This window comes from Carassius auratus, chromosome 37 (genome assembly GCF_003368295.1).
Source record: "Carassius auratus strain Wakin chromosome 37, ASM336829v1, whole genome shotgun sequence".
NCBI classification, from domain to species: Eukaryota; Metazoa; Chordata; class Actinopteri; order Cypriniformes; family Cyprinidae; genus Carassius; species Carassius auratus.
Window position 1 is genome coordinate 7,734,187 of NC_039279.1, and position 24,379 is coordinate 7,758,565.

Sequence of the window (24,379 nt, forward strand, 5' to 3'; positions counted from 1 at the left end):
GAGGCATTAGTAGACATGGCGTCGTCCTCGTCATATCCAAAGGAGACCATTTCCCGCGCTTCTAGTGGAGGGCGGTAACTGGCCTCAGAGTATGAGAGGGGATCTTCCACGTGAGGGTGGCGTGGGCGTTGGGCCGACGCCAGTACCTCGACAGAATCCGTCGACGGAGCTCTCTGCAGTCTCCCGGTTCGCGGCTCGACGGCGGCGGACGGGGGAGAGACAGGAGATACAGGGCCACCGTTACGGGTAACGGCCAGCCTTGCACGAAGGATCTTGATGGGAAGCTCCTCACAGGCACGACATCCGGATCCTTCGAATGCCGCCTCTGCGTGAGCCCGACCCAGGCACAGCACACACTGCTCGTGTGCGTCCGGGAAATCAATGGGCCCACCACACATGCGGCAAAGAGACATTTTAAAAGTAAAATCACCGGAACGCGAGAGGGGATAATTTTCCACAATTTTCCGCTCTGTATGCGTGAATCCACGGCGAAACCAGACTCAAGTGAAGAAAAAAAGATTCTGAGGGTTTTGGCGCCCACCGTCACCTATATTGATGGCTGTCAGCCAATCAGGTGAGGGCGAGGGCGCCATTGGCTATTTGCAAGCAAAAGAGTTATTCAATCAGACTTCATAATTTCGAGGAAATGGATTTCCCCATACGTAATGTCGAGAGACCGACTCGATAAGGGAACTGGAGGCGGCTAATACAAACCAACACAGGGTCGGCTACTCAAGGATCTTACAATGTCGTCTTGTTGTGTTGTTGGTTGCCAGAATCGACGGAGAACATTTTATATACATTGTTGTGATTAATTGTGACCGGAATTTAAGAACATGGTTAGGAAAGAATAAATACAGAAAGTTTCCAATTAATTTGCAGTCTTCAGAATTTTTATTTCTAGAAAATATTTACATCTTAATAATAATTTTACTGTACACGCTCGGTTTCTCTATCACAAGTGTGGGGAACGTTGATCCTGGAGGGCCTGTGTCCCTGCAGAGTTTAGCTCCAACCCTAATTAAACACACCTGAACAAGCTAATCAAGGTCTTCAGGATACAGGTAGGTTTTTCTTTTTCAGGGTTGGAGCTAAACTCTGCAGGGACACAGGCCCTCCAGGATCAACGTTCCCCACCCCTGCTCTATCAGGTAAGTGTAGATGTCAGGCCACTCAATCGGAGGTAACTTAATCCAGTCAGATCATCCATCCAATGAGTGATTGTGTACGGGTCGACCAATCTGGTTCCGTCCGTTAAAGTTAACATTTTCAAATAATTATCGCGGTCCCGGACAGTGAGTGACCTTAAATATTCAGATAAAGCAGATATATTCAGATTTTCTCCAGCCATTGTTAAAAAATCAAGCTAAGAAAACTCGCTAGCTACTGTTTGTTCAAGTGTTGAGGGGAATCTTTCTGCCTCTCTATAGTGCATGTGTAGAATGTTCTGAGGATGCTGGGGCTCATTCCAAACTTCCTCAGCTGTCTCAGGAAGAAGAGGCATTGATGTGCCTTCTTCAGCACTGCGTCAGTGTGTGTAGACCAGGTGAGATCCTCACTGATGTAAATGCCGAGGAACTTGAAGCTGCTTACCCGCTCCACAGGTGTCTTGTCGATGGTGATGGGTGTGTGTTCTCTGCTCTTTCTCCTGAAATCCACCACCAGCTCCTTGGTCTTGTCGATGTTGAGTAAGAGGTGGTTCTCCTGACACCATTTAGTCAGAGTGCCCACCTCCTCTCTGTAGGCCGTCTAATCGTTGTCAGTGATCAGGCCTATCACCGTTGTGTCATCAGTGAATTTGATGATGACGTTGGAGCTGTGTGTAGCTGTACAGTCATGTGTGTACAAGGAATACAGGAGTGGGCTGAGGACACAGCCCTGAGGAGCACCAGTGTTGAGGGTCAGCGGGGACGAAGTGTTGTTGCCCATTTTGACCACCTGACTTCTGCCTGTCAGGAAGTCCAGGATCCAGCTGCACAGCTGCACATACATATATATATATACACAGATGTATTTTAGAGGGCTTTCAAGGTATAGTCTGTACCACATTTATGTGCTATTTTTTTATTGCACCCTTTGAGGTCAGCCCAGCCTTCAAAACATCATTCCAACGGTCGTATGTACAGCCTCAGCACTAGTAATAGGGCCAAGAGTGTTCCTGAAGAGTCAGGCAGGGCCTGAGACTTAGACCACCTAGACAGGCATATGCCACCTTAAGCAGATAAAATCCGGGCCTGCAAGGCCAGAACATCTAAGTTGTAGAACCTGGCAAAGATGGACGGCATGGCCCAGCCGGCCGCCACACAGATGACTGCTATGGACACACCACTAGACCACGTCCAGGAAGAGGCCAATCCTCGAGTGGAATGGGCTCTCAGTCCTATGGGAAACTGAAGGCCAAGGGAGGATTAAGCTAGTGTGATAGCGTCAACTAACCATCCTAATGCACGACTAACTCACCCTTTGGTGCAACTGCCAAATCATATGAAGAGTTGTTCCGACTGTCTGATGGGGTGGAATGCTCAATGTAAATTTCAATGCTCTAACTGGGCAGAGAATGTTAAACTCCTGGTTCTCCTCAGAAGGAAGAACATACCCATGTCTTGGCTTTAGGACGACCTTGAAACTCAAGACAGACAGGGATTGCTGAGATAGCCTGCAAGTTACCTACTCGCTTAACCGATGCTACTGCCAGCAGCAGAGCAGTCTTCAGTGACAGTACTTTTAAGCTCGCAGACTGGAGTGGATCAAAGGGGGAGCCTTTGAGGGCTCTCAGGACCATGGGTATATCCCATGTAGGGACCGTGAGGTGCCAGGGTGGATGGAGCTTCCTGGATCCCCTCAAGAAAAATGGACAACAAGGTTGTTCTGGCCCACCGAATGTCCGGCTCAGGCTTTGGGGGAGACCGGGGAGTTGAGGAAGGGAACCTTGTCAGCCTCCTTAATCTCGGTGAGGTTTAGCCATAAGTGGCGCTCCAGCAACATTAGATTGGCCATTGACCTCCCTATGGCTTGTGTTCTGGCCTTGGCAGCCCTAAGAGCCAGGTCTGTAGCGCTGCGTAGCTCCATGAAAGCTGTGGCATAAGGTCCTGACTCATCCATGGCCTGAAGGAGTTTGACCTGAAAAACCTGGAGCACACCCATGGAGTATATAGTTGAGGTGGCCTGCCCGGCAGAGGAATACACTTGTCCGGCGAGGGCAGAAGTCGTACTGCAAGGTTTGGAGGGAGGAGCGACCTTTGCTTTACATGCAATGGCAGCTGGTCTGTGTGCTAATGTTAACATTTGTAACTTTATCACACTGACCAATGCACAGGCTCTTTTGGGGAAGGAACGGCTGTGGCACAGCAGTATGAATGGCTGAAGGATGCCGGGTGTTCTAATATGGACTATAGTGGTCAAACATTTACCACTGGTAACAGTTGCTTTAACAGCCTGTTCATTTCGCATCAGTGGCAACACACACAATCTTCAGATTCATGCTGGATAGGACTGCTGCAACAGAACACAACCAGAACCACTGGCTGACTCTGGGTCTACTAATCTTTTAAGCTAAATTTATGAAACATTAGTCAGCATAAAATATATTGAATATATTTGGGATTTCTTGGTCCAGTTTGGAATAAAAATAATATATTTGTATATATATACACACTACCGTTTACAGCTTTGGTGTCAGATGGATTTGTTTCTGTTAGATAAAAAAAATAAAATAATATATATATATTGCATAGGGTTTATCTAAAGTCTGATTTGGTTACAGGTACAGTTCCTCTTGGTGTGCGAACTGAGCTGCCTGTGGATGGTGTGAGCCTTATTTTGGGGAATGACTTGGCGGGTGGTAAGGTTTTTCCATCCCCGGTTGTTGTAGATAAGCCGGGCATTGAGCATGATATTGCTGCTCATTTCCCTTCGGTTTTTCCTTCTTGTGCTGTAACTCGTGCACAGGCTCAAAGGTGGGAAGAGACCGTGAACCTTGCTGACTCATTCCTGAGTCCAGCAAAAGATTCTCTTGAGTGTACCCTATATATTAAACATCCAGCTTCCTCCACTGATCCTGAAAACTCTAACTCAGAAGCAGTAGATCTGAAATTTGACAAAGATCACCTAATTGCTGCCCAAAAATCTGACCCATCTCTAGAACCCTGTGTTGAGGCAGCTGTTCCGTTGGCTGATTCGTGCAGTACTAGAATAGCTTTCTTCTGGGAAGATGGTGTTTTAATGCGTCGTTGGAAGCCACGCGAAGTTGATGATGCTTTAGCTGTCTATCAAATAGTCTTACCCTCTGATTATCGTCCTCAAGTATTGCAGCTAGCCCATGAACATCCCCTTTCTGGCCACCTTGGGGTTATATAACCTATAAACGCATTTCCCTGTATTTCTTCTGGCCTGGATTGAAATGTAGTGTGTCCAGATTCTGCAAGTGCTGCCATGTTTGCCAAATGGCGGGTAAGCCAAATCAGACCATTCCATCTGCTCCACTACATCCAATTCCAGTGGTGGGAGAGCCCTTTGAGCGTTTGATTATGGATTGCGTTGGGCCGCTTCCAAAATCCAAATCGGGACACCAATATGTTTTAACCCTGATGTGTGCTGCAACTCGGTTCCCAGAAGCCGTGCCACTCCCTACTCTTAAAGCCCAGGCCATTGTTACGGAAATAGTTAAGTTCTGTTCAACATTTGGATTGCCTAAGGTTATCCAAACAGATTGTGGTACTAATTTCACTTCCAAGGTGTTCTCTCAAGTTTTACAACAGTTAGGAGTTGATCATCAGCTCTCCAGTGCATACCATCCAGAGTCCCAGGGGGCACTAGAGCGCTTTCACCAAACCCTCAAAACAATGCTGCGTGCGTATTGTATAAGTACTAATAGAGACTGGGCTGAAGGTCTGCCATTATTAACGTTTACAATCAGGGAAACTGTACAGGAGTCATTGGGTTTTAGTCCTGCAGAGCTGGTGTTCGGACACACTGTCCGGGGGCCCTTAAAACTGCTGAGAGAGCAGTTGTTGTCCAAACATGCTGTGTCTAGAAACATTTTGGACTACGTGAGTGCTTTCCGGGAAGGTCTCCATAAAGCTTGTGAGGTGGCAAAAGCTCATTTGGTGACCGCACAGTCCAAGATGAAGTTGCGTTATGACAAAACCAGTGTAAAACGCATCTTCCAACCTGGTGATTTAGTTTTAGTTTTGCTTCCTGTTCCAGGCTCAGCGCTGAATGCTAAGTTTACAGGTCCTTATGCCGTTGATAAGAGACTTTCTGACACAGATTATGTGATCTCGACTCCAGATCGTAGGAGAAAGAGTCGAGTGTGTCATCTGAACATGTTAAAGGCTTATGTCACAAAAGAAACCTCCAAAGCTTGTGTTGACAATGTTACGTCTGTAGTTGCTGCTACTGTGCTGTCTGCAGCATATTCTACTATGGAGGATAACCTGATTGTACATGAAGACCGAATGTCCTGTACACGTCTAGACAATTCCGCGGTCCTGAATGACTTGGATGCATATCTTGCTCATTTGCCAAATGACCAGCGAACCGATATCATTGAGTTAATGAGTAGATACCCTACCCTGTTCTCCGATATCCCCAGCCAGACTACCGTCCTCATGCATGATATTGATGTAGGTAGCTCTGCTCCTATAAAACAACACCCCTACCGTGTAAACCCTCATAAACGTGAGATAATGAAGTCAGAAGTTGAATACCTGCTGCAACATGGTTTTGCTAAGCCTAGCCAGAGCCCCTGGAGTTCCCCGTGCTTGCTCGTTCCAAAGTCTAACTCAACCCATCGTTTTTGTACTGACTACCGCAAAGTGAATAGTATCACCAAGCCTGACTCTTTTCCTCTTCCCCGAATAGAGGATTGTGTTGATTGAGTCGGTTCTGCACGTTACGTCACCAAGTTAGATCTCCTAAAAGGTTACTGGCAGGTGCCTCTCACACCGCGGGCCTCAGAAATATCCGCTTCCGCTACCCCTGACAACTTTCTGCAGTACTCTGTTATGGCTTTCGGGATGCGAAATGCACCTGCGACCTTCCAGCGCTTAATGCAACACGGTACTGTCGGGTGTAACCAATTGCGAGGCCTACTTGGATGATGTGGTGGTCTATTCTGCTAGTTGGGAGGAACATCTGAATAGCCTAAATCAAGTTTTCTGTAAGTTATCTGGGGCATCTTTGACCTTGAACTTGACTAAGTGCGAGTTTGGTAAGGCCGTAGTTACTTACCTTGGTAAGAAGGTTGGCCAAGGGCAGGTAAGGCCAATTGAAGAAAAGGTTGCTGCCATACTTAATTTCCCCACTCCTACTAATAAAAGAGAATTGAGAAGATTTTTAGGTATGGCTGGTTACTACAGGGGGTTCTGTAAAAACTTTGCTTCTGTGGTTGCTCCGTTGACAGATCTACTTAGTACCTCTAGGAAATTTGTGTGGAGTCCAACATGTAACTGTGCTTTCAGTGCTGTTAAAGACTTGTTGTGCCATGCCCCCGTTCTTTCTGCTCCAAATTTTGGGTTGCCCTTCAAATTGCAGGTGGATGCTAGTTCTTCTGGGGCAGGGGCTGTACTACTGCAAGAAGATCTAACTGGTGTAGAACATCCTGTGAGTTATTTCTCCAAGAAATTTACCAAGTGTCAACAACAGTACAGTACAATTGAGAAAGAGGCCTTGGCCTTACTGTCAGCGTTGCAGCACTTTGAAGTCTACCTGGGGGGTAGTTGTACTCCAGTGGTAGTTTACACTGATCATAATCCGCTAGTATTCCTGGGGAGAATGTGTAACTCGAATCAGCGACTTATGCGGTGGTCCTTGATCATCCAGGAATATAACCTCGAGATTTAACACCGAAAAGGTACAGAGAATGTTGTAGCTGATGCACTGTCTAGGGTGTATCATTTAGATGAGTAAATTGTTGATTGTATGTTGTTAAACCTTAATTCATGAGTTTACAAATGTTTATGGGATACTATTTATAACTTATGGGTGGGGGTGTTACGTCCAGTGACGTATTCAGTTGTTTTGTCTGTATTGTTGCATGGTTCTTTTGTTGTTTTCCTCTTGCTCCGTGTCTCCTGCTTCTCTGGCTCCTCCCACTCTTTCCACTCGGGCAGGTAGCTGATTGCCTTTTCCAGCTGCATCTACTTACCAACCGAAGGAGAAGCAGTATAAAAGCTGAGCAGGAACTACAGAAAATGAGAACTTTTCTCCAGAGCATGCCCTTTGTCTAGCCTGGCCTCGTGCAGTTTGTTGTAGCCTTTTGGGGTTCTGTGTAGTAAACTTCATTAATCTGAAGTACTGTTGATTTAACTCTGTTGTTTGATTGTTACCCTTTCTGGAAGCTGTAGGGAGGTGGGTGCCTTTTTCTTTTGTCCTGTACATATTTTTCTCCTGGTTTGAGGATTAGATAGGGAGTTAGTGTATAACTTTGTTGTTGATTTTTATTTTCCTTTGACAGGTTTAGAAAGAATCTAATTTCCAGAATAGACACCCTTTTGTTTGTTATTTTGGCATTATTCCCCCTCCTGAAGTTTTGCTTCCCTCTTAAAGGCCGTGTTGCAAGGTTAATTTTTTAACGAATATGTGCAATTTGCTTGTTGGTAATAAACATTTAAACTGTTATCCATCGATTTTATGTTGTTGGGTATCACAAAACGGAATATAATACGAAAAAATAGGTACTATCTTACAGCGGTCTCCTTTCCCCCACAATGCATTGCATCACGTCACGTTGGGGAGAGAATTTACCAAAGCAGCCTTGAGAGCATTGAGAGTGACTAGAGAGATGAGAGTATTCAGATAGCGCAGAATGCACATTATAGATAAATAGATAAATACATATACATACATACATACATATATATATATAGAAAGAGAGATAGAGATAGATAGACTAGATACAGTATATAGATAGATAGACAGACAGATGATAGTGAGATAGCGACCAACAGCGACCCAAACGCACTCACTTCCCTACAGCACGAGCTTTCTAACGCAGTTTACATGGGACGGCACCCACACAAGCACCTGCCAAATACAGCGACAGACACACGGCTACGTTTGCAACAACATTTTCACCGGAGGACGAGATAAACGCTTAGAAACGTCCATATAGCTAGCATGGTGTCTTTTATTTCTAGATTTTTTATTTATTTATTTTTTTTTTTATTAATGCCAAGGTACCAAAAATACAAATACAGATAACAACATCACGTGCAAAGAGGTGACATTACATGCAAAGCATCATTTATAGACATATGCAACAGTAAATAAATAAAACAAAACAAAAACTTTAACAAAATAAATTAAAAATATTAAATAAATGAATCGTTTTACAAGCTTTGAGATTCTTAGAAGATGAAATAGTTTGAATATACTGTTGAGCCTCTTTTTCAAAAACAATATATAAAGGATTTTGACGATTGAATTTACTACGGTGAATGTGAAATTTTGCAAGAAGTAATAATAGGTTAATAATAAAATATTCCTTAATTTTATCTTTTGGTATATTAAAGAAGCCAAACAGTACATCCTTAAAAAGCAGAGAGAAACCATGGAGCACACTGCGATTGACAACACTACAGAATTCAATCCAAAATTGCTGTGTGTGAGGACAATCCCAAAATATATGTACATCTGTTTCATTAGGGTCACCACAAAAACAACAGCTTGTATCGATGTCTGATTTAAATCTTTTCAAAAACACTTTAGTTGGGTAAAATCTGTGTAATAATTTGAATGAGATCTCTCTAACCTTGTTTGTTATTATGTATTTCGAAGACAGATTCCATACTTTTTTCCAATCAATATAATCAACCACATTCTTCCAATAAAACACAACGTAAGGAGTTGTTACAAGCTCCTTTTGAAAAAGTGATCTAATCTTAAAGTTACGTGATGAAGAAGGTGACAGAAAGCATAGTTTTCCTACTGGGATTTCAAATGGGTCTAAAGAAATAGATAAAGTGCTGGATGATCTAACAGAGTCCCTTAAAAGCATAACAGCTCCTTTAGGAATAGCATCCATGACAATGGAAAATTCTTTGGGAGTTACTGGAAAATTAAATTTACATAAAAATTCTTCATAACTTAAAAGAAGACCTTCTGAGTTAAATAACTGGGAAACAACCATAATGTTTTTCTCAAACCAACTACTAAAAAACAAAGATTTTCTCTTATATACAATGTCTTGATTGTTCCAAATGAAGTACCGGTGAGGGGAGAAATTGTGCTTATAGATTAATGACCATGCAAGTAATGCCTGTTTGTGAAATTTAGATAAATTGTAAGGGATTCTAGCAATATTATAATTACAGATCAACAGGAAAGGGAGACCACCTAATTTGGAAAAATAGTAATTGGGGATAAAATTCCAGATTGAGTTTGGGTTACACAAAAACTGTCTAATCCAATTAATTTTGAAAGTGTTGTTCAAAGAAGAGAAATCAAGGAAATTCAACCCACCATGCTCATACGTGTTCATTAATACAGACTTCTTAATATAATGGATTTTGTTTTTCCAAACAAAATTAAACAGGATTTTATCAACTGATTTACAAATTTTGTTGTCCACATATAGAGAGAGTGCAGAGTATGTAAGCCTGGAGATGCCCTCCACCTTAGCAAGCAGTATTCTGCCTCTCAAGCTCAAGTCTCTCTGCAACCATGCATTGAATCTTCTTTGGGCTTTTATTATAACCGGATCAAAATTCAATGTACATCTTTTATCCTGATTTTTAGTTATCATAATGCCTAAATATGTAATCTCAGATTTAACTGGAATATTATAAATAGTGAGTGCTGTACAATCTTTAATAGACATTAGTTCACATTTACTTATGTTTAGATTAAGGCCTGAAGCTTGTGAGAACAGTTTTATATAATTAATGGCTATAGGGATTTGGGAAGCATCTCTCAAAAATAAGGTGGTGTCATCTGCTAATTGACTTATAAATATTTCTCGATCTGCTACACGGATACCCTGAATACCACTTTCACATACAAAAGTTGACAGAAGCTGGACACAAAGAAGAAATAAATAGGGAGAAAGGGGACAACCTTGTCTCACTCCTCTGGATAAACTAAACCTTGGTGAAGTGCCATTCTTTAATTTAATCGAAGCACTTCCATTATTGTAAAGGGTTTTAATTACTCTGCAAAACATGTCCCCAAAACCAAATTTATCTAATGAATTAATAATAAATTGGTGCTCTAAAGAATCAAAAGCCTTATAGAAATCTAAGAAAAGAATGAAGCTGTCCTCCTGAATCAAGTCTGAATAATCTAATAAATCAAGAATCAACCTTATATTGTTAACAATGTGTCTTTTGTTCAAGAAACCAGATTGTGTCTCATCTATAACAGAACCCAATACAGATTTAAGTCTTTTAGCAAACATAATAGCTAGAATTTTATAATCACTGTTAATAGGGGTGCTCCGATCACGATCGGCCGATCGTTAATGCGCATCTTGTCAGTAAAGCCGGTTTTCTAATCAGCGGTTAATTCCATCAGGTGCGTGATTTCACATAGAGCAGCTGTTACTACACAGAGCCGTTGTTAACTGAGAAGATGGGCCAATAAACGCTGAAAATTAACGTGATTTGCGCATCTTCTCTATTAACAACGGCTATGTGTAGTAACAGCTGCTCTATGTGAAATCACGCACCTGATGGAATTAACCGCTGATTAGAAAACCGGCTTTACTGAGGAGATACGCATAACGATCGGCCGATCGTGATCGGAGCACCTCTAAAGCCCCTTTCACACTGCCATTCCGGCAAATACAGCGGTAAAGTGTTCCTGTAATTGTTCCCTGGTCGCTAGATTTGGCACTTTCACACAGCCAGTGATGACCCGGTATATGTGCGTGCTTTCACACACAACCCCTGAAGATCCCGTAACGACACGTGACATCAGCGCGTGACGTGTAATGTACGAGTCGACAACGCTTGGCACGTTATACTTTAACTGAAGCAAGCAAACGATCTCTGCGTCAGCGCGGAAAGTGAGGAACTAACTGATCTCTGCTTCATTACAGTTTGCACATGTGTTTTCGTCGCGAATGTTGATCTTCCTTCAAAACAGCCGGTAAAAGAGTCGCGCGATAACGCGCGTCATCACTTCGATACCGAATTAGATCTGGCTTTTGTTCACACAGCGCTCGTTCCGGATCGATTACCGCAATGTTACTATGTCCCCGACCCGGGTTCGATTCGGTAATCAATTCCGGGACGTGGTTGCTTTCACACAGAAGGCGACCAGGCAATGTTACGGGAATATTGCGGGTCCGACGTGCAGTGTGAAAGGGGCTTAACTGTTAAGCAGAGAAATGGGTCGCCAATTGTCAATTAAGAGTAAATCTTTTTTAGGCTTGGGAATTAAAGTAATTGAGCCTTGAGTGAGAGTCGGGGGGAGAGCCTCATTCTGTATGCTTTCTTCAAAAACCTTAAGTAAAAAAGGAGACAATTCTTTAGAGAACTGTTTATAAAACTCTGCGGTAAGCCCGTCCGTTCCGGGAGATTTATTGTTTTTAAGTTCTAGAATTGAGTTACTAACTTCAGATAAAGTAATTTCACTATCACAGAGATTTCTGTCATCGTTTGAGATTTTTATTTCTAGATGACAAAGACAAAATTTACCAGTTCTACGACACTATGACAAAGGTTACCGGTACTTCTCTGAACTAACGTAATGATCACTGCCACTAGATATAAAGAAAACATTGATTTTTCACTCGGTGCTATTCAATGACAGTAATAATAATAAAAATATATATATATATATATGTGTGTGTGTGTGTGTCGTTATTGTGCACTGCTGCTCGTAAAATAGCTCCAGTGCTCAATGCTGCGATGCTAAATGATAGCAACTCACCAGGACACTTTACCAACACTTTTTAACAGGACACCAACTCTCCACTCATTCTCCTCGGACCATGCATTACAGGCTTTGACGGACATCAGTTCTTGGCAATTCCTCATTTGCCCTCTCACAGCTGGCTCGATCGAAATTACACAGCTGCGGGTCATCATACATGTTTGCTCTCTGATGCTGCGTTCCAGGAAGGTTTTTGAGCTCGTAATCACTATTTCATACCACTACTAACGACTTTGTACCGTTCCAGGCAAGTTACGCCAAACTTTCTGAGCGCAAGTAATTGTAACTAGATTATTTATTTTATTGCAACATTGCATTGACCTAAAATCGTTTTTTCAACGTGTACTACTTGCATAAACACTGCATCCGCAGGCAGTATTATTCGTGTGGGCTGTTCCAGTGCACTTTCATGGATTTAAGGTTGGAAAAACACGGGTTACGGGTTGCCTGGAATGCTGCATCATACTAGACTGAGGCTACCTTTCCTCGACTTCTCCCCAACATGACGTCATCACCGAGTTGCGTAAAAAAACCGTTAATACCAAAAACTTAAAAAAATAGGTCTTTAAGACCATTTTTGAGACATTTTAAAAAATTATATACATATCTTGAGTGATTTATGTACCCATTAATCGAAAGTGGTGTTTAACCTGCAAGATGGCTTTTATGTTATTTCTTTGAGAATTGTTAACTTTCAGCATTCACTGAGCTGTTAATAAACTTTGTTTTAACAGCGACCTTGTTGTAGTTGTTGCTATGCAGGGGCTTGGGTAAATGCTCTTTCCAAACACTTAATATTGTTACGTTACTGTTAAACCCCTAGATGCATAAGACGTAACACGCTAGATGGCGCTGTTGTCGTCTTTTTCACACGACGACACGAGGCTGACATGAAACTTCCCCAGGGGCTTTTCGATTACTGTTTAATCCATAAACATTTGGTTTTGTGATTATTGTACAAAAAAGTTTTACTTCGAGGGAAAAGTAAATCTGCTCATTAAAAATGTTCACTTGAATTGTTTGATCAGCTAGGTCATTCATATTATGCAGGACAGTTTATCTCTGTAATAATTAAAATAATAATAATAATAAATAAATAAATGGAATATGAGGAACTTATTTTTGTTAGTTAAATGAACATTACAAAGATTATTAGGATGGAGTTATACTGAAAGGCTGTGTAAAAAATATATTGAATTGTTAGAGATTAGAAAAAAAAAAAGAATAAAAACCAGGAGCTGGCAAAACATTAACTCAAACCAAATTATTAAATAATTTACCACGTTGTCAGTTGTTTTTAAAGCCTACTGTTTTAATAGCCTACTGTTTCAGTAAACATTTTATCGAATATAATAAGATATTACGTGGACATGAAAATGTAATGCTTAATATGAATTGCCCAACCCAATATATATAACTGATAAAACAATAAATAGTTGTCAGTGTGTTGTATTCATTTCCAAACATTAAACCACACCCGTGGTATCCGCCTGTTTGTAAAGAACACGTGAACGCGCCTCGCGCGGCAGTGATGTATCCATGAAGTCGTTACTACAAAGATGGCGGATTTCCTGCCCTCCCGGGCTATAGTTTGTATTCCCAATTGTCTTCTCTCCAGTGGCGAAATTGACCAAATCAGAAAGTCTAAGGAGATCGATAAAAGCCTGCATCGAGAGAAGACTTTTGTGAAGAAACTGGTGAAGATCTTGCTGCTAGGAGCAGGCGAAAGTGGCAAGTCAACTTTCCTCAAACAAATGCGCATAATTCATGGGCAGGACTTCGATCAGCGGGCCAAAGAAGAGTTCCGGGCTACAATCTACAGCAATGTTATCAAAGGTATCACACCAGTATACTGAAATCGATAGAGACACGTTCATTATTAAAAAGGAACACTCAGTGAAATCTCTATTTTATTGTATCGGCAGGTAAATGTGTTTTGTCGACTTCTTTCGCGTAACTAATGCAAACTTTCGATTGCTCACCCAGCCCATAGACGACGCGTAGGCCAGTGGTTTTATAAACGGTGGCTTTGAACACCAAATATAACGTAACATGCTCAAAAAACACGTAGACTTAGAAAACGGACGTTTATAGCCTATGTTCAAGTCTCACATAACACTTTTAGTAAACTTAGCGCCTCTAGAGAAAGTACAGCGCCTACTTTGGTCTGTTAGTCATCTGGATGAGTGATTGTTTTATGACATTATTCTGATATATCTATCTCAACTGTTTCTTGAGACATAACGTTACCTGACACAACGGTTAACAAACGAAAAAAGGAGGCTACAGAATTTAGGATCGAAAAGTAAGGAGTTATTTTTTTATTAACCTGTTTAATAGTGCTTGACAAAATGCATTTTCCCCCTTAATATTAGTGGACCCTATTAAATACAAACATTTATTTAATATGTATTATATGATATTCACTTAAATGAATGAATTGCCGTAAGTATGATGTTTACTGGTTGTAGTTCAGTCATAAAATATTACATAACTTCTTATACCATTATTTTAAATTGAGGAAAAATATTCACTATTTTGGGTGCTTTAATTGACATGCATATTAGTATAGTCACTTTATATAATATATTATATAGTATATTTATTATACTTTATAATAACTATTTGTATACTGTATAATTTTAGTTACAGAACTCACTGTAGCCCATCTGACCTTATTGACCTCATAAAAAGGGGAAATTTTTCAATTTTGATCATGTTGACAAAATGACATGGTCTGAGAGTGCATAGTAAAAAAAAAAAAAAAAAGGTATTTAATTTTCTTTTTTTCTTTTATAGTAACCTGATAAATCCAATATGTGACCCTGGACCACAAAACCAGTCTTAAGTCACTGGGTTATATTTGTAGCAACAGCCAAAAATACATTGTATGGGTAAAAATTATCTACTTTTCTTTTTATGCCAAAAATCATTGGAGTATTAAGTAAAGATAATGTTCAATTAATATATTTTGTAAATTTCCTACTGTTAATATATTAAAACGTAATTTTTGATTAGTAATATGCATTGCTAAGAATTCATTTGGACATCTTCAAAGGTGATTTTCTCAGTATTTAGTTTTTTTTTTTTTTTTTTTTGCACCCTCAGATTCCAGTTGTATCTCGGCCAAGTATTGTCCTATAAATGCATCAATGGAAAGCTTTTTTAATTAGGGCTGCACGATCAATCTTGCATCAAATGGAGCGGAACTTAATATACAGAGCCGTAGTTCACTGACAAGCTACACTATCGCGTTCATACTCGCAGATGTATCGCATTTGTTTATGAACGTGATATTGCGTAGCTTGTCAGCGAACTACGGCTCTGTATATTAAGTGCCGGTCCATTTGAAAGCAGGTGATGGATGTTTAATACTAATCACAGAACCAGCTTTACTAGACACGCATGAACATCGCATGCGATTAATCGTGCAGCCCTATTATTTATTCAGCTTTCAGATGATGTATAAATCTCAATCTCTAAAAATTGACACTTAAGACTGGTTTTGTGGTTCAGGGTCACATGTGTCAATATCTCTAATGGTCTGTTAAGGTGTCCGAGTGCTGGTGGATGCCCGTGAGAAGCTGCACATCCCTTGGGGAGATCCTGAGAATCAGGTTCATGGGGAGACAATGATGGCCTTTGACACCCGCTCATCCATTATGGCCAAAGGGATGGTGGAGACCAAAGTCTTCCTCAACTACCTGCCCTCCATCCGTGCCCTGTGGCAAGACAGTGGTATTCAGAATGCCTATGACAGACGGAGAGAGTTTCAGCTGGTAAATATTAAATGATTGCTCATTATTTATATTTATTATGAACAATTGTACATCATGAACTGATCATTTCAGTTGTTCTTAGTCCCTGTGAAGTAAAGTTTTGGATATAGAATACACTCACAGTTTTTCATAAGACTTGTGTCATTTTCTAGGGCTTTAAACTTGAAAGAATGTTGATCTGTTGTTAAACAGATTGCATTATGAATCATGAGAGATAAGCACAGTGTACTTGCATAATTACTCCTGTCAAGGCATTAATCATGGTGCTTGTATATTTAGAATGTAATGCGATTATGCTCAAGAAATCAAATGTTTTGAGCGTAGCATGGACAATTTTTGTAACCTGAGAGTTACGCACAGGTATGAGTTGAAAACACAAATGAAGTGACTCATGACAATGAGGGCATTCTCTCTGTGCGTGAGTATAGTTTGCATTTCAGTTATGAAGATAAGATTATGCACGTTCAGGGGTAGAACCCTTGTGACTGAGATTAGGATTTAGCTCACATTTTCCAACTAAAATCTCCATTGTTGTACAAATTGTGATTAACCTGTTTATCCGTATTGATTTAGTGATAAACATTCATTTTTGGTGACCAAGTCACTTTCTCTACTTAAGGCTGAAATGCATTCCCCACAAAGCAAGCCAATAAGAGGCCAACACAGCAGAGCCTCATTTGACTGATTTTGTGTTAGGTAAACATATTTATGAATGAGGCCAGTGTAACCTGTAGTATATCATAGCCTTGGACCAGCAAATCTGGTGGAAAATATTGTATAGTTATGTTCTACTGTGTGTGTGTGTAAAAGAGAATGAGATATAATTAATAACTAATATCAATTATTATTATCTTTTTTTTTTTTTGTGGACCGGATTGTATAATGTAACAGAAAATGCATAAAACGGCGAAACTGGGAGACAGCAGAAGACAAATTCAAAGTTGCACCTTCTGCACCATAGCTAACATATTGGAGACCTAATTATGATTGTGTGTCTTTCTTTACATCTTCTTAGGGTGAATCTGTGAAGTATTTCCTGGACAATGTGGATAAACTTGGACAATTGGTAATTTAAGTTTTTTTTTAATAAATGTTAATGGTTACACTTTATTTTACAGTACGTGTACTTTCATGTACTTATAGTGTACTTACAGTGTATTTATCTAAGAATTTTCTGGTAATACAATGTAACTACATGGGGTAGGGTTAGGTTTAGGTTTAGGGGTAGGTTCAGGGTTAGTACCTAGTTATTACATAGTTATTGTAAATTACTATAATAAGTACGTAGTATGTACATGAGGAACAGGACTGTAAAATAAAGTGCTACCATGTTAATGTCATGTTCAGTACTGGTATCTAGAGCACAAGCTAGCTGGTATTATACCTGTTTGTGCATGGTACAACAGAATTTCTGAAATGAAATTAAACTTTAAATTCACAGGAAGAAAGCTAGTTTTTTTGTTTGTTTGTTATCCATTAAAAAAGGCTATCAATAGAGTTTTGTGTGCACTGACATTAGCTTGGCTGATATAGTGGATTTTACTTGTACCGATTTATATATATATATATATATATATATATATATATATATATATATACCTACAGTTAAAAAATAATCAACCCATTTAAACCACCTTTAAAATAGCCATATTCAGAAGAAAAAAAAAACAATCACAGGGTTGGGAAAAGGTTTACACTCTCCTAAAAATTACTTGTAAACTCAAACAGATGTAGCGAATCACCTTCTCCATGGCACACAAAGCCATTTGACTTTCAACAGTGATCTACTGTAGTCATTTTAATTAGCTGGAGCTTTTCAGTCCTTGGTAGTGCAACTGAAGCAAACAATCAACTATGGGTGGCAATGTACTGTCAAAAGATTTCCGGGATAAAGTTGTGGACGGGCATAAGTAAGGAAATGGATACAAAAAAGGCTTTATCAATGCCTAGAAGCACAGTGAAGTCTATTATTAAGAAGTGGAAGATATTTGGTACAGCACAGACCCTCCCTAGATCAGAACGTCAGTCCAAACTGGATGAAAGAGCCAGGAGGAAACTTGTCAGAGAGACCACCAAGAGACCTACAGCAACGCTGGCCTGAACTTGAGCAGTTCTGCTAAGAAGAGTTGCAAAAATATTGCAAAGTTTAGATGTGCAAAGTTAGAAACATACCAACAGACTAAAGGCTGCAATTAAAGCAAATGGTGGTTCAACGAAATACTGACATAAAGGTGATCCTTTTTCAGAGTCAAGTGATTGCTTTTTATGTTATTATTTTTGTTGTTGGTGTTTTATCTTTCACTTCGATGTTATTAGGTAATACAGCTGAATTAAATTAATTATACAGTCTGAAAAGCTACAAAATGTGATTATTTCAAAAAGAGGGTGATTATTTGGATGATTAAAATTTTTGTTTTTATTAACCTTAATTACCCAGGCACATATCCGCTTGTTAAGTCTGAAGTCACGTCACCGCTTCTGTGTCCAAACGCTCTATCAGATACCATGAGAAAACAACAAAAGGTTCTAAGATACACTCACAGTGTGATTTATAATACTACCAAAAAAAAAAATAATCCTAACGTTTAACTCCATACCGAAATCCCATATAGCCAGACAATGAAAATATAAATAAATATAAAAATTCTTTGGGACGCTGTGAGCATGGAGACTGTAGTCTGCACCTTAAGTTTGAAAACGTTTAACTTACATGTTTAATGTGAATAATCAAATGCTCATAAACGACTGCTGAGGTAGTATTCTCAAGTGTAGCGAATTGGACCGGGAAACACCGCTTCTAAAGGCTGATTTATACTTCTGCGTCGGACCTTCTGCTGTAGCCTTTACACTGTAGCCTTTACGCCATAGGCTATGCGTCAGTTTTCATTTATTCTTCTGCGTTGTTGTCCTCGTCGATGTGCAGTACACATGCAAACTGCTAGTCTGCAGTGTCCACGGACATGTTGCTGATGTAACCTGCAGTACCATGACTAAAGCTGAAGAAGCAGCGGCTCGACGGAGAAGCATTATAGCCGTGACGCGGCAAGTAATATCAAATAATTATTTAAAACTACAAAAGGAGACCACAATGGAACAGGAGAAGATGGCATTCTGTCTATATCCGCAAGGACTTGTATCACGGCAGATCAACATTGTTTGTCCCTGACAAATGATAAGTCACTTGTTCTTTGCTTTGTTTCATTTTTTATAAGAAGGTGTAACATTAAAATATATTAAAGAGCACATAAAGACACAATACGCAAGTACATACGGAGGGAGGGATTCTAGCAGACCAATCACAGTGCTTTTGGTCCACGTACAATTGATGCGCTGTTAGATTTTTGGAGAGGTGCATATTAGGCTGAGGCATAAGGGAGTACGTCTATGTGTAGGCTACGGCGTAGGTCCAACTCAAAGGTATAAATCAGCCTTTACATCATTAGTTAACAACCGAATACTAGGCTGCTGTCACTTTAAGACTTAATGCATGGATCCAATATATTGAAGCATGAATTAAAAGAAAACAAATACCCCAATTGTTCATGTTCACTTAAAAGGCAAATGTGTTTGTTTGTGTGAATACTAGCCAAGACAAAACCTTCTGAGTATGTGACTATTTAAGCACAATAGGCTGCAGAAGAAAACTCAATTTGGTATTCGTGTGATGGTTTCTGAGTGTGCAATTTGGTGTTATGGGCTCAGAAACCGTCACTCAGATAGCATGCAAATGCCTAACCGAGTTCTCATTTTTGGGCTTTGAACCATTTAAAATGGCTTCAACATTTAAACTGGCAAGGCTTAAACGCATGGAAATTTACTGTAGCCGCGTTTCCACCACAGGAACTTTACCCAGGAACTAGGGACTTTGGCCTGGTACTTGGTGTGTTTCCACCGCAGGAACCAGGAACTAAATAAAGTTCCGGGTAAAAAAATGCCCCTCAGAAAGTCCCTGCTGGCGAGGTGGTACTTTTTCAAAGTTCCGGAACTTTCGGGGGCGGGACTTTGGCGCTAAACATTCTGATTGGTTGAGTTCACGCAGCATTGGTTGAGTTCAACCACCATTTATTTGGATCAACATTTTCAAAATATTACTGTTATTGTGTCATGAAATTTAATTTTAAAAGTATTTCAGGCGAGAATGTAGTTGTTTAAAACTCAAATCTGATGTTTATTTATATAGACAGCCCCTATTTAAAAATGTGTTTCGCCGATCTCTGAGACGGTGAGCTCCACTCGATCAGTGGGAGCTCAGTCCTCATGTATCCGCAGAGAAGCAGCCTCACCTGGTATAGACCTTCTGATATGTGCCGCTGGCTCTGATGTCTCTTTAGTGGTTAAACATAAAATATAATTCAGCTGCGGGGTAAATCAAACAGGTTTTCTTTGGTCTGTATTCAATTTAACTATATGTTAAAATGAAAATAAAAAAGGCAAGTCTATATTTCGTTTCATTGTAATGGCTGTTACACATATCCCTGAAGTAAGTACATTTCTGCAGCTGTTATTATGTTTAAATGAAAACGAAAGGAGGCAGTGGTATTTTATATCCTATTTCGTGTTATTGTAAATATACTGAGGGGAAAATTGCTGTAGCCAAAGCTGAGTTCACGCAGCATTGGTTGAGTTCAAACACCATTTATTCAGATCATTTTCAAATATTACTGTTATTGTGTCATGAAATGTAATTTTAAAAGTATTTCAGGTGAGAATGTAGTTGTTTAAAACTCAAATCTGTTGTTTATTTATAAAGACAGCGCCTATTTAAAAATGTGTTTCGCCGATCTCTGTGACGGTGAGCTCCACTCGATCAGCGGAAGCTCAGTCCTCATGTATCCGCAGAGAGCAGCCTCTCCTGGGATAGATCTTCTGATATGTGCCGCTGGCTCTGATGTGGTTAAACATAACATAATTCAGCTGCGGGGTAAATCTAACAGGTTTTCTTTGGTCTGTATTCAATTTATCCATATGTTAAAATGAAAATAAAAAAGGCAAATTTATATAATATTTCGTTTCATTGTAATGGCTGCATATCCCTGAACTAAGTACATTTCTGCAGTTGTTATTATGCTTAAATGAAAACCAAAGGAGGCAGTGGTATTTTTTGATATCCTATTTCGTTTTATTGTAAATACACAGCAAAGAAAATTGCAAGACGAGCTGACTGAAGTTATACGCTGCTGTTTATAGATTTACCGGACTTGCGTCGTTGCTGACATCACACTCCCCAGTCGAATGCACAAAGTCTGAACCAACTACCGATGATGCACGTCCAAAATCAGCGTACTTTTTTTTTTTTTTTTTTAAATCAGCGTACTTTGTATTGAGAAACGCGCGCGGACCTACGTCACCAGTCATTTGCCTAATCTTCCCGGTACTTTACACCGCGGTGGAAACACATAAAGCAACAGGTCTGGGGGGAAAAAAGTTCCTGGGAAAAAAAGTTCCTGGTAAAAATGTTCCGGGTAATTTCGGTGGAAACGCGGCATGTGACTGTGATGTGAGCACAACTGTGATAGTGACCGCATTCACAAATGTATTAGTTTGTGTCTACAAGCATATCGCCCATCTCTAATACATGTAATTTTTAATAAATAAATAATAAATGCACTAATTTTTAATAAATGTTTCGGGGTTTTATAGTATTATGCCTGTCGGATTGATGTTTGTTTCCATTTAATCTGCAGGACTACTTGCCCAGCCAAAAGGATATACTTCTGGCACGAAAGCCCACCAAGGGTATCCATGAGTATGACTTTGAGATCAAGAGTGTTCCTTTCAAGATGGTGGATGTGGGAGGGCAGCGGTCAGAGCGCAAGCGGTGGTTTGAGTGCTTTGACTCCGTGACCTCCATTCTCTTCCTAGTCTCATCCAGCGAATACGATCAGGTGCTCATGGAAGACCGTCAGACCAACCGGCTCACAGAGTCGCTTAGTATCTTCGAGACTATCGTCAACAACCGCGTCTTCGCCAGTGTCTCCATCATTCTCTTCCTCAATAAGACAGACTTGCTTGAAGAAAAAGTTAAGAATGTAAACATCAAGGACTACTTCCCCGAGTTCACAGGAGATCCCCATAATCTGCCGGATGTGCAGAAGTTCCTGGTTGATTGCTTCCGTAACAAGCGTCGTGAACCGCAGCAGAAGCCCCTTTACCATCACTTCACCACTGCCATTAACACGGAGAACATTCGACTCGTCTTCCGTGATGTCAAAGACACCATCTTGCACGACAACCTTAAACAGCTTATGTTACAATGAAAGGCACCGATTGGTCTTGAAGAACATTCCATTTTAATTAGGTTTTTACTTTATTTAATACGAAGTACAGGTGGTTCGATACATATTGTGGTTGAAGAAAAGTAGATGGGGTAATTATGCAACTTTAATTTTCTTTAGTATATAATAACAGTTATATACAGATTTGATATAAAAGCAACCTCTTTAAGCTTTTAGCCGTATCAAATATGCTAAGGAATGGCCCTCAGTTATTCACCAAAATGCTGTAATTTTCCATGTTTACTGTATGCTTATCAGCGCATATATTCGTATAATGGAACTGTTAACACTCCTGTATTCCATAGGCTTTACACCTGGTTTTGATTAAGTTTTAATAAAAGAAAGTGTGAGAACTCAGGGCTTTAAATCTTTAATTCAAAGAGCTCTTCTGATCTAGTCAGGAGTTGTTTATGGGCTTGATGAGTCAGGTTTTATATGTATGTGTGTATGTATGTATATGTGTGTGTATATATATATATATATATATATATATATATATATATATATAGAGGCCCTAGTGTCTTTTCTTTCTTTTTTTTTTTTTGATAGAACATGGTTTCACTCCCTTGGTCTTCCCACACTCAAAATAACTTACTTGGATCGTGACATTAAATTAGCACAATTAAGGTACTTTTGTATAGAAGTACTTAATTTTTTAATTTTTTTTTTTTTTTTTTTGTAAAGGGAAAGTGTCTGTTTGCCATTCAAGCCTGTACAGAATGCATCTCTGTACATACAATTTATTTTGCCCTCATAAAAGCTGTATATTTTATACACTAACGTGATACCATACATTTATTGTATGTATTCTAGAAGCCTTGAAGAAGTTTTCTGTTGTTGTTGATTAATTCACTTTAAAAACAGAAAGTGTCCTTATGTTCTTTGCTCCTGTATAAGTTAAAGTAGACAGCTTTAGCTCAGGGTTTGTAAAATGACTGTTAAATCAGTCCAGGTATATTTCTGTGTATACTACAGACTTTTTCTTTTTTTTAAACAGGCCAAGCAAAGTCAACTTTTCCTTTAATGTCTGTAGATCAGTCAAAGCTGGTTTGATGCAAGACAAATTGAAATCTGTTGATCTAGAGACTAAGTCTTAATTTAAACAAGCACTGTAATCTGACTGTTTGTAGTAAATTGATATTAACTGATTGACTGAACGAAGGTGTTTATGTATAGAATCTAAAATAATTTGTTCATGCGATGCTAGCCATCTTTGTCACTGCCTCACTTGCTTTTTGTAGTGTTTTTTTCTTCTCTTTTTTTGAATCACATTTGTGTAATTGTTTATTAAATCAGATTATTTTATCAAAATGGTTGTGTATTTACACTGCTTTTTTATTTCAGTAAAGAAAAATTAGGCTATATTGACTGAGCATCCTGCTAAAACAGTACCACTTTTGAATACACATGTATACAGGTGCTGGTCATATAATTAGAATATCATCAAAAAGTTTATTTCACTAATTCCATTCAAAAAGTGAAACTTGTATATTATATTCATTCATTACACACAGACTGATATATTTCAAATATTTTATTTCTTTTAATTTTGATGATTATAACTGACAACTAAGGAAAATCCCAAATTCAGTATCTCAGAAAATTTGAATATTGTGAAAAGGTTCAATATTGAAGACATCTGGTTCCATACTCTTTTCAGTTAATTAACTCAAAACACAGCAAAGACCTTTAAATGGTCTCTCAGTCTAGTTCTGTAGGCTACACAATCTTTTAGAGACGATTTTTATATTGTGGGGATCACCATGAATGACTTGTACCCCAGAGAGTTATGGAATTTTGTTTTTTACCAGGCTTCTCTCACTGAAGTTAATTTGTGAATTTGTATAAATATTGTTGTAACTTGAAAGCAAAGTTGTTATTTTCGCACAGTGTTCTTTTAGATTGAATAGATCTTTTGTAATTTTAGCACTTCAATGAAGTGTGAATGTTTATGTCGCTGTAGGAATGGAAGGGATCAAAAATGGACAAAATGTTATTGCTTATTTTTAACTCATTACACCTGTATCTGTTTTATCACATAAAACATCAATAAAAAGTAGTTAATAATCTGGAGTAAAATTGCATTATGTAAACTTAGAATTTTGAGGAAAAAGTCAGAATTGCTAGATGTAAACTCGCAATTACAAGTCCATAACTTATAATTATGCATCTGTGGTAGAACCTGACACATGAGATTATACATATATTTGGTGTGAAGCACTGTCAGTGGCTAAACTGTGTTATGCAAGGCTCCAATCACTTAGAGGAGTCTGACCGTCGACCACTTGACCTCTGCCCCATCTGATTGCGTAAACTGCCATTGGATTTAAAATAGCTGACAGATACAAGATAAGACCACACCGTGCCATGGCCGACTGTAGTTTGCAGCATTAATAACTGATGAAACTGAACATTTGTACATCAATGACTTGAATCAGTCAGTATAGT

At 39.4% G+C, this 24,379-nt stretch overlaps 1 protein-coding gene across 1 annotated transcript; it reads left to right on the plus strand.

Annotated features, from left to right (window-relative positions):
- Positions 1–13,387: 13,387 nt before the first annotated feature.
- LOC113056064 (guanine nucleotide-binding protein subunit alpha-13-like) lies at positions 13,388–23,244 on the plus strand. Its single transcript, XM_026222537.1, has 4 exons — positions 13,388–13,713; positions 15,430–15,656; positions 16,672–16,722; positions 21,341–23,244. Exons 1-4 carry the CDS (start codon positions 13,437–13,439, stop codon positions 21,911–21,913), a joined length of 1,128 nt encoding a protein of 375 aa, XP_026078322.1. The 5' UTR covers positions 13,388–13,436; the 3' UTR covers positions 21,914–23,244.
- Positions 23,245–24,379: the final 1,135 nt, after the last annotated feature.